Raw genomic sequence first — 18,693 nt, 5'->3', positions numbered from 1 at the left:
GTATACCTACACGTGTGCAGATACCCATTTCAGGTTTAAACATCCAAACATGTTAAGCGTATAATGAATCTTTGTTCTCCATATAAACAATTTACAATATTTGTGACCACAACATCAGGGTGAAGACTGAAGAGTTTTCAGAAGAAATGTTAATTACAAATATTTTCTGTTGGGAGAAAACTGTAGTTTGACTGAAATGGTTCGCAAATGAAGCTTAGTTTAACTACCAATCATAACAAGTACATCACATCCTGTTTAGCTACTTCGTAAAATGCTAAAATCCAACCTGTTTATGTGTTTCGAAATGTCTATTCAGAGCCTCAGAGCACGTCCGGAGAGTGACCTATAAATATTTTCATACGGGATCAGACATACTCTATATGACCAAAAGTATTGGGACACTTTCAAAAATTCACATTTTAAAGGATTTCTAGAGAAATAAAAGACCAATTTAACTTTTGTCGCATAAAAGGTATGTTTTAGATGCCATTTTCCATTGAAAGTTATTTCATCCAAGCATTTAGGGGACCAGCAACAAATTGAGGAAAAACAAAAATGTTTTTTGATCATCGTTCATCATAAATAGCTGAAAATGAGCTGTAAATTTTAGAAATTAGTTACCTTACTATGTACAATTATTTTACGTATTTTTGAGAAAATATCACTACTATTCATGAAGAAATAATCATTTCTTTCAGAACTACAAAATTTATTTGAAGCATTTTGGCTCAAAACACGCAAAGTTTTCAGTCAAAACTTCCAAACTTTCAGAGAACTTTACAGCATACAAGAGAAGTATAATACTAAAATTTGAAATTTAAATGTTGAAAATTTGATGAAATATGAACATTTGAAACAATTAATTTTTCTTTGCGTATTCTTGAAAGATAGCAATTGATAACTTTCATAATCTAAACCCCAACTAAATTTTCCTATCCATGAAAAAAATTCAGTTCAATATCTTAAAAATTCAAAAAGTTATCAGCGTTCTAATGAGCAGAATGTGAATAGCTCTTGGGCAGAACGATTCGTGAGGGATCTTTCACAAGTAATATGTTTTATCATGAATCACACTGAGCGATTGCAAGCAAATGTTGCAAACTTGCGAACGACCCCTAACGAGTCGTTGCCTATCCAAGATCTGTTCAAATTCGGTTCATTATATCGCTGATAACTTTCTGAATGTTTAAGATATTAAACTGGAATTATATTATGAGTTGGAGAATGAAGTACTTCTCTTGTGTGCTATCAAGTTTTCTGAAAGTTTGGTAAGCTTTGATGGAAAACTTTACGCGTTATTGGCCAAAACCCTTCAAATAAGATTCGTAATTCTGAAAAAAAAATGCTTATACCTTCATGAATATCAGTGATATTTTCTCAAAAGTAGGTCAATTAATTGTACATAGTAAGGTAAATAATTTTAGATGTTTACAGCCTATTCTCAGCTATTTACAATGAATCATCATTCATTGTAACTTTGCGTGTTTTGAGCCAAAATGCTTCAAATAAAATTTGTAGTCCTGAAAGAAATGATTATTTCTTCGTGAATAGTAGTGATATTTTCTCAAAAATACGTAAAATAATTGTACATAGTAGGGTAACTAATTTCTGAAATTTACAGCTCATTTTCAGCTATTTATGATGAACGATGATTAAAAAACATTTTTGTTTTCCTCAATTTGTTGCTGGTCCCCTAAATGTATGGGTGATATAATTTTTAATGGAAAATGGCTTCTAAAACATACCTTTTATGCAACAAAAGTTAAATTGGTCTTTTATTTCTCAAGAAACCCTTAAAAATGTGAATTTTTGAAAGTGTCAAAATAGTTTTGGTCATTAAGTGTATATTACAGATATTCGGTTGATTTATAACATTTCATTAAATTTATATATGCATAGATATTATTGAACATACATTTGAAGTGTAATTATTGTGCATTTACGGGAAGATGGACAAGATGTAAACGAAAAAATGCGCCATTTGGTGACATCAGTCACGTGTTTGGCTTGGGCAAGAACAAATTGCTGCCAAGCAGATAACGAATGCGAATACTATTGGTGGACTTATTCCAGAAAAAATACCCTAAAGTGGCCATAGTGTTAATCCTTCTATCAATTTCTTTGTTTACTTTCGGTCTATCTTTATCGTGAATAGGGTATAATGAGGTTTTGCGTTGTAAATAAATTGATGTGGTCAAACAAGCATTTTCTTAAACTAAAACAGGAAAGAATTCTAGTAATATGTAATATATAATTAAAATAGATTTTTTTCTTATTTTTATAACGCAACAACCATAAATTGTCGGTATATAGTGTAGTTGGAACCTAAAACAATATTTTATATCTTTTACATAAGATCTTTCGTTCGCGCATGCACCTTAAATTGTTTTCAAATCTTCTGCCCAATCTAAGGCATATGCGCGAACAGAAGATCTTGTGTAAAAGCTATTAATATTTTTTAGGTTAAAATTACGTTATATTCTGACGATTTGTGACTGTTGCATTAAGAAAGATACAAAACAACTATTTTTATAATTTTTTCATAAATTCAATTCTTAGCATTTTTTTCAAGCTTTCAACCTCAAACACGAATTGAAGACGTCAACTTAGATTTTTATTATTATTATTCTCCATTTGAGGATACTAAACTGCAACTTTTAAGAGGTAACGTGATTCCGAAAAAAAAAAATGATTTTTTCGAATCACCCTATTAACTAGTGCTATAATAAACAACTATTCAGTATTTAACTTGTTATATTATTATGAAAAACGAAATGAAGAGCAATGCTTCACAACAGTTTTTAATCTTCACCTTTAGGATCTATGCTCAGAGCCTATCTTTGTGGATGATGCGCCAGAAAAACTAAAGCTAGTTTCTGGGAAATTAGGTAAGCTTTCTTACCTTATCACTCATAGGGGATAAGATTGTCTCACACCTTAAAAATTTCTAAAAACGCAAGAGTTAATGATTTAAAATCTCATTTTAATGCTCTTTCTTGCCGAAATATTTGCACAAAGGTAATCCACACAACTGGAGTGTGGTGACATATAAACGATGTAATCAAAAGTGACAAATCGTTAAAATTTCGTGATTCAGAAGACAATTATTATACTTAAATTGTACACAATTAAATTTTACTACAAAAACTGCCCAGTAAGCATAATAATATAAATATTTTGCTTGAATTGTAGTATTTAAGAACAAAACAGTTAGAAGAAATAATGCGTAAAATCCTGATTTTCTACATTGTTGTTTTTTCGAAATGTGCCGCTGTTGCCAACGTTGAGCGATATGTTTTCGGTAGTACTAACAAAAATGAAAATATATGCTAGAGGATTTCTTAAATGATTTGCACTTATTTTAAGCGAAGCTGTTTATCAATTAGAGAAAGGCAGACTGACATCAACAATTAGTTAACGAAGTACACTTAAACAATGATATATGTTTTGCGTATGTAGAAGGCCTCTAAATCAATTTTGAAAAAAAATAATAAATAATTTTTCAATACAGAATTTGCTTTATTTTTCATTCTCTTTAATCCAATTTTCAAACCCATGAAATTAAAAAATGTTTACAATTTAGGTTTCAAAAAATCGAGCAGATACCAAATAAACAGACTGTGATAAACAAAAAAAAAAGTATGTGGACATTTCCGGGCTTATTGGCCGTGGTCTAATTGGAGTAGAAATTCCAGACGTTTCGGCTTGCTTTGATGCAGCCATCACCAGTGGTTTGAGTTGGTGAGACTGGTTCCTGGCTTCGGTGGCTCCGGTATTTAAGCAAACTGCTGCTGGTCCTGATTGGGAGGCGTTCTCAAACCGCTGGTGGAATAAGGTTCCTGATTGAATGAGTTTCAAGCCGCTGGGTGATCTTGGTACCTGATTGGATGGGATTCACAAGCCGTGGCCAGCCACCGAAGCCAGGAATCAGTCTCACCAAACTCAAACCACTGATGATGACTGCAGCAAAGCAAGCCGAAACGTCTGGAATTTCTACTATAATTAGATCACGGCCAATAAGCCCGGAAATGTTATCTCCCCATATTGACGCCGGCCGTGAAAGCCTTAACAGTATTTTAAAAAAAAGAAATATTTGAATTAGGATAATATACCTCTTTTCAAAAGCAGTTTAATAAACTAGAATGTTCAAACTATGTGCATTAAGGAGAAAAAAACGATGTTTTGGAGACATTAATAGTAAGAATTTACTTTAATGATTTATTTTTGCATACTTAAGACAATACACTTGTGCACAACTTTATGATTATTATTGTCATAATTTTCATAATCAATAATTATCATTATCAAACCTTCCGTCATTACATTTACCTTCTGCATCATGCAAAAATTTAAAATCCTAGAAATTGAGAACTGATAAACGAATTTTTAATGAAGTTAGCGATCTATTCTGATATGGTATAGTTGAAAAAATTAAAATAAGAGAGAGAAAAAGCTACACACAGAGAGATACAGAGATGGACTCTGTTCGTAACTGTGATTAAATTGACAGTACACATTTTTTTTATTTGACTACAAAAGATACTGGATTTTTTCGGAGAATTTGAGAAAATAACTGGAAACTTTCTCGAGGTCCCTCACCTCATAATGTATCTACTACATTTATTAGAGGACGTTATCGATGTATAACAACCAACAAATATTTTAAAAAGCAACAGTTGATATTTTTTCTTCTTTGCAACAATCTAAAATTTTCTTTTCAGCAGTATTTTGAGTTTTTTGTTGCAATTTTACTTGAGTTACGAGTACAGTCATTCAGGGTAACTTTAGGCCACAATTTCTCTATTTTAAACATTCCTATTTTAACAGTTTTCCTTTCTCGTATTTTAATAGTCTATCTACTACATTTATTAAAAAATGTTATCAATGTATAACAATCAACAGATGTATTAAAAGCAGCAGTCGAGATAATATCTTCATAGTAGCAATTAAAAAAAATTACCTGCAACAGTTTAACTTTTTATTTGTTGGAGTTACGAGTATAGTTACTCAGGTTAACTTTGAGCCACACTTTCCTTATTTTAAACACTCATATTTTAATAGTTTTGTCCACTCATATTTTAATTGTCCAGCTACTACATTTATTAGAAAATATTATCGGTGAATAAAAATCAACAAGTGTGTTAAAAGCGAGATAGTATCTTCAGTAGGGATAGTATCTTCTGTGCAACAATCTAACATTTTCTTCTCGGCAATGGTTTGACTGTATTTGTTGGAATTTTACTTCAGTTGCGAGTACAGGTTAATTTTGATCCATAATTTCTCTATTTTATACACTCATATTTTAATAGTCTATGCACTACATTTATCATAAAACGTTATTGATGTATAACGATGAACAAACGTATTAAAAGCAACAGTCGAGATAATAGTAACAATGAAGAAAACTTTTATCAGCAATAGTTGGACTTTTATTTGTTGGAATTTTACTTCCGTTACGAGTACAATTATTCAGGATAACTTTGAGCCACACTTTCTTTATTTTAAACACTCATATTTTAATAGTTTTGTCCACTCATATTTTAATTGGCTAGCTAATACATTTATTAGAAAACGTTATCGGTGAATAAAAATCAACAAATGTGTTGAAAGCAACTGTCGAGATAGTATCTTCTGTGCAACAATCTAACATTTTCTCCTCGGCAATTGTTTGACTTTTTATTTGTTGGAATTTTTCTTCAGTTGCGAGTACAATCATTCGGGTTACTTTTAATCCACACAATTTCTCTATTTTAAATACTCATATTTTAATAGTCTATGTACTACATTTATTGGAAAACGTTATCGATGTATGGCAATCAACAAACGTCTTAAAAGCGACAGTCGAGATAGTATCTTCATAGTAACATTAAAAAAATGTAGGGGAAACCCGGCTAAAGTGGATACCCCGGGCAAAGCGAATTTTGCCTATAACTCCCGAAACAAAAACAAAAAAAAAAAGTATGTGGCCCCCAAATAATTAGTTGCCCGGCAGCTGCGTTGTCATAGCAACGGTCGCCTGTTGCCGCTACGTGAGCGGCAAACACGTCGAGACGAATTCGCGTCATGCGACGCCAGTGACCAAAGTATGTTTTGGGGGAAAAAAATATTAGTTTACAGAGGTTAGTGTTTCATTTATAACTTAATACGATTTGTGACAAGTTCTTTGTTTGGGTAGGTTTTGATGTACGGTTATGTAGCTTTCAACTATCCGCAGACGACGAGTTTAGATACTCTGGTTTTTCAGTACTTTTTAGTAACCTCAAAAATGTTCAAGAAGGGCAAAGTGGATACATATTCACTATGCCCGGTCATGACGAGTCCCTTCATCCGAACATGGAAGTCCTTCAATTTTAAGATCTTAAGCCAATGCTACCATTGAACACTGTCCTTATGTTCCCATAGGATCTGAAACAACAGAATAAGTCCAAAGTAATGATGTTCCCGCCGCTTCACCCAAACCTGGATGTTCTAAGAACTACTACAGTCTTTCAGTTTTATAACCTATTCCTCAGCCTGTTAAACCAATAACAACACGTAAACGAAAGCTACAGATATCTACACTCCTGACAAGTACTTCAATAAAGGACAATCAGAAACAAAAATTTGAAAAATAAAAAAAGACTGTCATAAGTAACTACATGATGTTTCAACTAAAGCATCTTAACATACTGTTAAAAAGACCACTACCAAAAAGATTAAATCAAAAATCTCTGCTACAAAACATAGGACTGCATAAGAGAACGATAAGATGAAGGAAGTAAAGAAATTTGATGATGGAAGGTGCATTTTCTGTCGTGAAATGTTCATTGAGGAAGATGATCAGTCAACGAAAAACACTGAAATATTTGTACTCATTGGTGTCATAAAGAGTGTTCAGAATTAGAAAATGGTAATGATTTTGTTTACGATAACTGCAATGATCAGTATTGTAGCAGAAAAAAGTTTTTTTTTTTTTTTTAATATGCTCCTAAATTTTGGATGTTGACTTTTTTTTTAGTTTAATTTCTTGGTTTTTATAATAATTACTGCAATATTTAGTATTGTAGAAAAATCTTTTTTAATATGAGCTTTTAATTTTCAATATCTATTTTATTTTTAAGTTCAATTTCTTTGTTTGTAATAACTACAATAATTAGCATTGTTGCAAAGAAACGTTTTTTGGATATGTTCCTTTAATTTTCGATAGTTATTTTATTTTTGATGTTTAGTTTCATGACAAATAATGCTGTTGTTCGCTTTGCCCTAATACCGAATCCACTTTACCCAGGCTGTAGGGCAAAGTGGGTATTTATGCCATAGTTGCAAAATGACCTTTTATCTAATAGTGTAATTAATATTAAGGAAAACTGTTACTGCATTACGTAAGTTCATTAAATAAAGACTGATTATAAACATTTGTTTCACTTTCCAAAGTTATAACTAAACGACAATAATCAAGAAAAGTTTAAGGTATTCACGTTGCCCGGGTTTCCCCTATATCAGCAATAGGTGGACTTTCTATTTGTTGGAATTTTACTTCAGTTACGAGTACAGTTATTCAGGTTAATTTTGAGCCAATTTCTTTATTTTAAACACTCATATTTTAATAGTTTTGCCCATTCATATTTTTATTGTCTAGCTACTACATTTATTAGATACGTTATCGATGTGTAAAAATCAACAAATGTGTTAAAAGTAACACTAGAGATAGTATCTTCAATGCAACAAACAATCTAAGATTTTCTTCTTGACAATAGTTTGACTTTTCATTTGTTGAAATTTTACTGAAGATAAAAGAGTGCAGTTAGTTACTCGGGGTAACTTTGAGACACAAAATCTCTCTATTTTAAGCTCTCATATTTTCATAGTTTTTTTTCTTTTGTCCACTCATATTTTAACAGTCTTAAGATGTGTTTATATTTTATCTATTCATTTAATTATTTATTTTTTTCTTTTTAGCTTTTCTTTTCCTTTCTTGAACCTGAAGAAACCTTTTAAAACTATTGCATCCTTGCCTAAAATTAAGAAATAATAATTATTAGGTCCATTCAAAATGATTTAGGCTTGTTTTACACCGTCCTGTCATTCTAGGTATAACTTCAAGCCACGTCAGAAATGAGATGCAAAATAAATTATTTTAATAAAAATAGAGAACAAATTTAATGCAGAAAAATAAAATACCTTAATGTTTAAAAACTCTCCTTTGTACTTCACAGCGTCACAATTTTTTTTTTTATTTTTTTAATTTATAATACTGTATATTATATTACAATCTAGAAAGAGCACCTTCTACTGCTTCAAAAATAGCTTCCAAACAGTAACTTCAGAATTATTGAAGGCGTAATTAGCCGTGCACAATATTTCCAACTTTTTTTCTTGAAAAAAGAAAGAGTCGTTATGATCCCGTGCAATGCATTAATTTTCTGGTTTAAAACGGGTTTCTTTTTGTGAAATATTACTTGTTCTATCTGTGTAAGCAGAATCAACTTTCTTTTATTTTTTTTTTAATTTTTGAAGACCTCAAACATTTGACCTGACAATTACTAACAGAGGGCTTGTATATCTATATGTTACATAAGTATGGGAAGTTTAATAAATGTGCACAATTCCCACAGGAGATCCTTGGTTTGTGTCTTGCGTGGGGTGTTTGGCAAGCACCCGGGGATTGTTCTACCGCGCAGTTCCAGCCGACCAAAGTTTCTCTTCCTCCGATTACGCTGGAATATTTCGTTTTCGAGTGTGGTGGTGCGGCGAATGGAAAGAAGTGCTAGTGGACGATCGACTCCCATCAGTGGGCAATAAACTCATATTTGTTCATGGTGCGACTAGCAACACTTTTTGGCCTGCGCTTCTGGAAAAGGCATATGCAAAGTAAGTGTACCGTTATTCGACTATTTCATGGTTTTCTGTCTTCTACTGTCGGCAATATTTATGAAAACTAATGTGGTATTTGCATAGCACCCAATCAAATATTTGGAGAGATAGATCTTAAGAAAACTTATTGAAATCCTACTGCATGTACTTGACGATTATCGTTTAAGCTTTAAAATTCAGTTTTCTAAATTGGTAATCTTTAAATTTTTAGTTGCATACTTCTTTTTATCAAGAGCAGGTTCTACAATGGAATGTAAATATTTGCAAAAATATATGAAGAAGGTATTAAAAGGAAGCATGTCATCGGTATTCGAAAACAATTTTGAACATTTGGATTTTTATAAAAATATTTCAAAATTGACCATTTTTCACCTTTTTTTCAAACTCTACTGATAATGCGAGATCTGAAGACATATATACTATATTTTTAATTATTTTTCTCAAGTTTACGATGGCAATACACAACTTCTTTTGCTATTAGAAGTTGCTTCTCGAAAATTTCCTTTTTTTTCGGCCCACCCTTTTCTAACATTCCCTTCGTTTGGCAGATTCGGTCAAATTTAATCTGTACATAATGTTTCCAGGCTGTCTTTTTTTTTTTTTTTTTTTTGGTGTGTGTCTTTTGACTACGGAGCTGTTCCAGATGTTAAAAGCAATTTATGTTTTGGAAAGATTTTTACTAATTTTTTTATGTTGATAATTTTTTCAATGAAATTTTAAACTTTCTAACAGTTATTGTGTTTTTAATTGCATTAAAAATTATCGCGTAATACTTTCAATGATGTTTCAACCCTTTAAATACACATATTTTAACCTTTTAAAAGTATCATTTGTTCTAATTTCAGTAGTTATGTTTCTGTTTTTATTTTAATTGACACAATAATTGAAATTTTTTCTGTAGTAAGCAACATTTTGAAATAAATAAGTAAATATAATTTATGGAAAGGTATACAGAGTGACTTCCATATGTGTATTTCATGCTAATATTCTTGATGTTATATTCTGCTTTTATTATGCAAAAAGAACAGCTATAATTGATCTATCCATTTGCACAGGTGTAACATTTTTGTTCACATATTTGCCCTTTATTCCGGGAAATTTAAACTTTCGCTTTTAGTGTTCATCTATTTCATTACATATCATAATACAAAGCATCACTTTTCAAAACAAAAAAAAATTGCATTTAAAAATAATGATTTGTGCGTGTTACGGGGCGCATAGCCGCATCCGCAACACGTATAAATAACTATTTTTTACATGAATTTTTTTTCCAGAAAGTTGACTTAATATTATGATACGTAATGGCTCCATATATATTCAAATAGATAAAAATTAAAAGCGGAAGCTTAAAATACTCGGAATAAAGTGTAAATAGAAGCGTAAAAATGTCACATTGGAAACTAGTATGTTGTGGCCATCACGAAACTTTCTTCTATATTTTTCTTTTTTTTTCTGATCCCTCCCCATGCTTGACGAGGAAGCAATATTCCCAATGAAAACAAAATTACACATGCAAAAACTTGACGACCATCCCAATGTCTGAATTATTGCAAAAGCAAAGCAAAGAGCGAAAATTGAAAGTTATTTTAAAAGCCTTGCTTGAATGAATTACAAATATTTTATTTGTTAGCAAACATAAGATGGCAACAGTTAAAAATTTTAAATCATTGAGATAATATTTCCCATCATTTCCATACAATTAAAATCACGAGAAATACGCAGACGACAATCTATTACGATTTATTTTTCTTATTGTTGCATTAATAAAAATATTTTTATTCGCAAAAAAAAAAAAAAAAAAATCAACACCTCTTGGAGCGATCGGCGTCAAAATAGAACCAAAGCCTGTTTACATATGGATTCACATATATTCCAAATTTCAACCAGAACGTAGCATAGGGCACTCAAAATGGAAAAAAAGAACCTGTGATTGCGCTACCCCCTTTTTAGCTGTTGACACAAAAATAAAATCAGTTCTTATACCCACTAAGGGCTACTTGCCGATAAATTTTTCTTTCATTCCGTTCATTATTTCTTGAGATACAGCAGTCACAATTGACGACAAAAAACGTTCTATAGCTCAACCCCCGTTTGAGTTATTGACACCAAAATTGAATCAGCACCTGTTCCTGTTAATACCAACATATGGACCAAATTTTGTTTGATTCCGCCAGTTACTTCCTGAGGAATAGCAAGCATGCGTAACCCGAAAAACGTCCCATTGCTCCACCCCCCTTGGAGGAATTCGCGCCAAAAACTAATGGGCACAAGTTCACATAGGGGCACATATGTGTACTAAATTTCGTTCGATTTCATGCGGTAGTTTTTGTTGTAGAGCGGCCACAAAAAACTGGTCACACACAGACGTGACACACATACATACACACACACATACATACATACACACACACACATACACACACACACACAGACAGACAGACATTTTCCAAAAATGGTCGAAATGGACTCAGCACACCTCAAAACGTTCGAATCCGTCAAAATTCGAAATTCGAAAATTTGCACGAATCCAATACTTTCTTCTATATATTAGATATAGAAGAAAGTAAAAAATTGATTGAACATTTTATACATTGCACGTGGCGATTCATTATTTAAAGTTATAAAAAAGAAACTATAATCTTTATTGAAATGGGGTATGATTGTACAGGTTTTTTTTTTTTTTTTTTTTTTGTTTTTTTTTTTTTTGGAGCGAAAAATTTTACCGATATTATTTATTTTTAAAAAATGATGACATAAATGAATAACATTCCTTGATATAATGTTTTTCGTCAAAATTAAGCATGTTTCTCTTTTTTAATGCATGTATTTTTAAATACAATGAACCAAACATGAATTACATATTTCACCTTGTGCATTTCAGATTACATGGTTCTTATGAAGCATTGAAATATGGATCGTCTCTCGACTGCTTGGCTGATCTGACAGGAGGCATTACTGAGAGCTTTTCAGTTGGTTACGACTCTAATGCCTGCACGAAAGTTATCAATAAGCTGCTGAAAATGACTACAATAATCACAGCTATAACACCGAGGCAACCTCAAGTACGTATACATAAATTAAATAATGCATTGAAAACTGAATTGAAGATGTAGAAACGAGAAAGAGAAAATAGTGGGTTTTTTTTTTGGGGGGGGATGTGGACGTTCAGAATTTTGTTAGCTCTTCTGTTGTCCCCCCCCCCGTTTAAAAATAAAAATAATTTTTGATAAAACGTTGTTTGCAAAGCTCATACAATTTTCATAAACATTTTTTCATTTATGTGGGATAATGAAAGTTTAATGCCAAACATACTTTGTGAACGCCTTCAGCGTAAAATTTGTGCGAGACGAATACATGCTTCTGTTTCGGTGAAAACGATTTTTAATTGTTTTAATTTATTTCCTTTTAATAAATTTAAAGATCTAATCCGTATGTGCTAAGGTCCGAAGTTCTCTCCAGAAACATTTCAACATTGAAAACTGAAAAATGAAGTTACAGGCGAAGATTTTTAGGCTGGAGGTTTTGAGACCTTTCCCCAGGAAAATTTCGAAATTAAAGCTCTGAAACCGCATTTTATAAACTAAGAGAAATATTAGACTTCGGGGGCTATTCTCAGATGATTTTTTTTTAATCTTGAAGTTTAAAATAAAAGTTTTGTTTTCATATATATAATTTTATACAATGATTGAATCTATTATTGTTTACAGAAATTTTTCTGTAGTCTGTTTCTTATCTCATGTAGAAAAACATTGACTTTGCAGCCTAGAAGTACTCAAGAGAAGTTGCCAAACGGTATTCTTGCTGGAATCAATTACAGAATTGTTAGCATCCAAAAGGCAAGTGTTTTACTTTTCGACAATCATTTTTACTTTTAAAAAATGTTTTTTCATTATTGACAGATTCTAAACAGCGCATTATGTACAAGAATTCAGCAAAATAGATTTATATATCAAAACAGAAACAACATTTAACATTTCAAAATCACTAAATTGTTTCAAAATGCCGAAAATTTTTGTAACTGATTTTTTACACAGAAATCTTGTATAACTGTTTATACCATGCTGAAAAAATTGCATTGGAAGCACAAAAGTTTCCACTCTATTCCTCAGAGCTAGACTGGATGATAAAATTATTCAAACTCAATCTTGAAAACTGCAATAAAATGCATTCAATCTTTTATTCTTCAACAAAGTGACACATTATGAATCAGAAGTATATATCATATACCAGTAGGAAAAATGTATGTCCAATTGCTTCTTTACTTGAACTTGTTTCATCAAAGTGAATTACGAAGAATGATAAAAAAAAATATCCTTACTAAGGAAAGATTTAAAGTAGGGTCAAGTACAAACTTTATTGTGTACTTAACTTTTATCAGATAATTTTACACTTTTTGCTTTCTCAGAATCATCAAAAATATCCCTGTAAATTACACATAAATCCTTTAAAGATGCGAACGAATAATTTTTTTTACGGCAACTAAAACTAAGAAAACCTCAGCTTTCGAAATTTTATCTTGGAGTGAATTTGGAACTAAAGCTTTGGATTGCTTCAGCATAACCAATTTGTTTTCAGCAGAACTCTAAGAACATTGAATTTAAAACGCAGCTTTATTTTTCAAGCTACTTATTTCTTGCCGCATCAGCATGAGACAATACATGTGAAAATCCTTGATTATCAATATTGGAAAGATGATTTACAAACGAAACAAAATACTGTAAATTCATCCTTTTCTGTACGGCACCAAGTTCTGATCTTGCATTCATTTCTGTCTGCTTTTTCCAGCACAAGGAATTGACTTTTGTTTTCCGTGTGAAGGAAATCAAATGTGGCATTTTAATAAAACAAATTACTATTTACATTTTAAAAGCAAAAAGTTAGTGAATGAATTTAAAATTATATGTGCCAGAAATAATCCAACTTCGCTGAACAGAAACACAAAGCAAACTGACTCTTTGTACTGTAAGAACAAACTAATGCTCAAACCACACACAAGATAAGCACTATAGAGTTGAATATTACTTCCCACCTGGGAACAAATCGTTTAAATTGAGCCCTAAATAATTTTTTTGAACCATGTATTTATTTTGGGTTCTAACTCAGCACATCGTATTCATTTTATTCCAATTAGCTATACCTTTCAACTCCTCTCCTCTTTCTGCCACGGAACTGCAATTTTAGAGAAGGAGGGAATATTCCCCTCCCTCTCCTTGGTTCACATATTTCACATTTCTTTTTAAAGAGGAATGAAGTCAAAAACATCAAATCATATTCATTTCCCCCTAACTCTTTTTCTGAAACATTTACTGCACAGCTGTTTTTTTTTCTTTGTTATTATTTTTAAATATATTTTTTGCATAAGAGGAATGATTGCAATAGTTACAAAGTGTAGATAAAACAAACAGCTATGTATTTAGCATGTGTTTTGGTTCACTGCACCCCCCTCCCTCTTCTCCATAAAAAAGCAGCAGCATAGTTTTTTTTTCTCTGTTTCTTTTTTAGAGAAAATTTCTTAGGGTCTACAAAGTTTATTTTATTCTAAAATATAGACATATCATCATGAAAAGTTTCATTTTTAGGTTGAATTTTAGTTTTCTGCGAAAATTGGGAATAAATAATGAAAATTTTAGGAGAAAACTGGAAATGTTAGGAAAAATTTGAAATTTTAGGATTTATAAGTCAATTCCTACCCTTGGTAAAATCATCGGCAGTGACAGTTGATATATTACTTTTAGATTGCTTTGAGCATAAAAGAAGATAAAGAAATGTAAGAACAACTGCATATTTCATTCAAAATGTTCAAATTAAGAAAATTTAATGTTTTGAAGTTCAAATATCTGTTATTACAAACCAAATGATTTTTACGGACAAATATCTTCGCATTTTCTATTTTGCATTTATATAGGTACAAACAAAAGATAATTTAGAAAAAGTTCTTATTTGGTTAAGGAACCCTCTTCATGTTGATAGCCAATATAATGGAAAGTAAGTAAACGATTTTTATGCTGTTCTAAATAATAAGAGGTTAGTTTTCATAAATCATTAAATCATTTCATGCATTTTTGTTCGGTTTCAGTTGTGAAGATTTATTGCAAATGTCAAATGAAACTTCCAAAGCTAGGAATAATGATCAATTCTGGTAAGTTTAGCTAATGTGTTTGTGGTTTATCTACTGAAAAACTATTTTAAAATCACTTTTATCAGAAGTTTTAGTATCCATAGGCTTTTAAAATGTGTAAAATTTTTGTATTTCTTCAACGGAGCTGCATGGACGTAGATTATTTCTATTCATCTTTATTTACGACGATGGCTTATAAAGATATTTTTTCAGGGAGCTAAACGATATTTTACAGCTAAAAATATTTTTGCCTATGATTTTTAGCAATACTCGTTCATTTTTAAGGATGTTGGTGTTCTGGTTGGTACAAAATAAACCTTTCTGTGCGTGAGCTTTAGATCATAAATTAGAAACTTTCATAATTTTGCGTTTAAATAAATTTAAATATTTATATTGCCGAAAACACATTTGAACTAAGTCAGTAAAAAGCCGTCTGCTGAGTAAAAAAACTCATGAAAAATATTTTTTTTATCGAGAGTACTATCTTTCCAAAGAAAAACATTTAAAAAAAACCATAAAAAAAACTAAGACTGATCGTTCATGAAGTTATTAGGAGTGAAAAAAATGATTAAAGAGTTTTTAAATAAATATTATTCAATACTAAATTGTACATTAAGACGATCATAAAATTCGCCCATGCATTGGGAATAATTTTTCAGTCTTGATCCAATAAGGAAAAAATTTCAAAAATTAAACTAACTTTATTTTAAGACACCGTTTAACATCATTATTTTTAATAACTGACAGTTGATATAATAATTTTCAACAATTTATGAGGATTTTTTAAATAAGGTAAGTGTTTGTCATTGTCATCATGCACAACGACATTGACTTTTTCATCAATGAACAGACGACGCAATATTTCAGCAGGCTTTACTATTTTTGCCAAATATCGAGCATGAGACAGAAAATATGTGTCAAAAATCAAATGTTTCAAGCTGCATAACATTTAGCTGAGATGATTAATGAAGATGGAACGATTAAACTCCATTATGTCAAAATCACACCTAATATTATAAAACTTGAAGTGAGATCGCTACATATTAAGTCAAAAATATATCGTTGCTTTCTTGATTATCAGTCAGATAAGAATGACATCACTGGGATTACTCGATATTGTTGTGACTGTGCTAATGATAGACGCATTGTCGGATGTTGCTCACACATTGCTGCTATCATATGTTTTCTGTCTCATGCTCGATATTTGGCAAAGATAGTAAAGCCTGCCGAAATATTGAGTCGTCTGTTCATTGATGAAAAGGTTAATGTCATTGTGAATGAAGACAGTGATGAAGACTAACCTTAATTAAAAAATAACCATACATTGTTGAAAATTATTATTTCGAATGTCAGTTATTTCAAAAGATCATGTTAAACGGTGTAAAAAAAGTTACCTTAATATTCGAAATTTTGTCTTTATTGGATCCAGACTAAAACATTCTTCAAAATAGCATGGACAAATTATATAATCGTCATAATGTACAATTTAGCATTGAATAATATTTATTTAAAAACTCTTTAATCATTTTTTCACTACTAATAACTTTATGAAAGCTCTTTCTTAATTTCTTTAATGGTTTTCTTAATGTTTTATCTCTAGAAAGATAGTATTTTCAATTTAAAAAAAAATATTTTTATGAGTTTTTTTACTCAGCAGACGATTTTTTACGGACTTAGTTCAAACGATTTTTTTAACAATAAAAAAAATTTAAATTTATTTAAACGCAAAATTATAAAAAAAAATCACTTTGTAATTTTTTCGTATTGTTCCACCACTTCGAAAAATTTGAAAACATTCCTGAGTGTAGAGAAGTATAAAAGGCCTTTTTTTGACAAAATTTGGTGAGTGACACTTTTCAAAAAGAGCACTGAAAAAATATTTAAATTTTATTTCCGTTGCCAAAAATCGGCTTTTTTGTTTAAAAATTATCATTATACTAATTTTTCATGTATTGTAGTCCTAAAAATGAGGAAAAAAATTGCCATTCATTAATTTTGAATTTTACTATGATGAAAAAATTAAAATCGAAAAAACAAGTTTTTTTTTTTTTTTGAAAAACTCGAAGGTCGTTTGAGATAAAGAGCTGAAATTTTGGCTAAATTATTTTTATTCGACACCAAAATGATCCCCCAAGTGAGAGTCAAAAAAGCCGCAAGAGCAGATTCAACATAGAAACCCGGCTACGGCCTTTGCGCCAAGTAGACGACGAATACAAATTCTATTGGTAAACAGTTCTTTTTTTTCATTCCAGAGAAAATCCCGAAAAGCGTCATAGCGGCAAACTTTATGGAAATCTCTGTACTAACTTTTGGTGTATCATTTCCGTGAATCGAGAGTAGTCATGTGGTTCGACAGACGAACTGTTCACATGTTTCTCGTGAAACTAGTGAAATAACTATTTTCCTCCAATACGTGACTTTAAACGCTAGCATATGACTTGGGTTTCAAGATAGAGAGTTTCACTCCCCCTACTTTTTACCCCTTATAAATGTATGTGAGAGACCATCAATCGATACTATTATTGGGTAGTATCAGCGAAAATTTAATTAAATCACTATTTAACCCAATTCTAATGCAGTAATATATCAACTGAATGTCTGAGTGCAAAACTTAAGGCAATTCTTTTAAACAAAGCATATTATAATGAAAACTTCATTAAAGTAACTTCTTTATTTATTTATTTAAGGAACTGCTCACCCATCCACTATCGTAATAGAATGCTGCTGCTAGTTCAGAATATCGGAAATTGTTCGGAAATTCATTTAAGCACAATTGTAATATTTTATTCTTGTAACTGTTGGGAAGATTCCTTTAGCTGGCGGTCTTAGAACATTTGTCATTATTTAATTAATTTTTGAACGCCAAATACAAGCGTTACTGTATTTCGGCAGCATTGATGCTGCCAGAATAAAACTATTTTCGAGTTATTTTGCAAAATATTCCTCTAGAAGTTAGACGGCTCAAACTAATAAGCCCTATTGTTTTTCCGAAATTAAATTAAAATCGTAAATATTTGAGGGTGGGTGAAGCAGATAACCAAAACAAAGAGCTAATGCTAGAACCCGATAACATACATTCACAAAGCTTAGTACAAATCCCTCTAACGAGGCAGATCTCCCGTAAGCTTGTAAGAAATGTGCGCAGTGGCGAGTTTTCGAAAATCATGGCATCAGTGCCCTATTAAAAGGTCCATTAAAATACGAAAATTCCATCAAATAAATAAATCAAAAAATACGAAAAGTTGCATTAAAATTTAAAATGATTCGTTATATGAGCTTCAAAAAGCCAGTAAAGTACACTAAAAGTTCCATTAAAATAGAAAATAAGTCCTCTGACTCCATTATTTATCGCCAATATCGTAAATCGGCCACTTTATCGAAACTCAGCGTCATTTATAATTACCATATCTAAGTGTTTAAAATTAAACAATATATATACCGTACTTATTAAAAATCTAAATTCTTTAAATGCTTTCAAAACAAATTTGAATATTTTCTAAAAGCTTGAATACATTGATATTGCAGCTTTGAAAATTTGTTGAACTACATTATATATTTTTGACTGGTTAAATGCTGAAAAATTATAATGGATGAAAATTTTCATCTGTGAATACAGCGCTATAAATATGGCGTAGTTTTCTACGCCAAGAAAATTTAAAGAAAGATTTTTTCTAATTCCTTGAAGCTCTTGATAGAAGTTTACGTTTTATGTAAAAATAGAG

The 18,693-nt window shown here is 31.0% G+C and overlaps 1 protein-coding gene across 1 annotated transcript in view; it reads left to right on the top strand.

Moving 5' to 3' along the window:
* Positions 1–18,693, top strand: part of LOC129220898 (calpain-C-like) — a 45,337-nt gene that overhangs the window by 8,242 nt on the left and 18,402 nt on the right. Inside the window, exons 2-7 of the mRNA XM_054855332.1 lie at positions 2,819–2,888; positions 8,595–8,850; positions 11,735–11,915; positions 12,615–12,689; positions 14,759–14,838; positions 14,930–14,992. Of these exons, the coding sequence (XP_054711307.1) occupies positions 2,819–2,888; positions 8,595–8,850; positions 11,735–11,915; positions 12,615–12,689; positions 14,759–14,838; positions 14,930–14,992 (725 nt within the window). The remainder of the gene's footprint in view (positions 1–2,818; positions 2,889–8,594; positions 8,851–11,734; positions 11,916–12,614; positions 12,690–14,758; positions 14,839–14,929; positions 14,993–18,693) is intronic.

Source organism: Uloborus diversus, chromosome 4, assembly GCF_026930045.1.
Source record: "Uloborus diversus isolate 005 chromosome 4, Udiv.v.3.1, whole genome shotgun sequence".
Lineage (NCBI taxonomy): Eukaryota > Metazoa > Arthropoda > Arachnida > Araneae > Uloboridae > Uloborus > Uloborus diversus.
The sequence above is the reverse complement of the archived record's forward strand: the minus strand, read 5'-3'. Positions and strand labels throughout refer to the sequence as shown.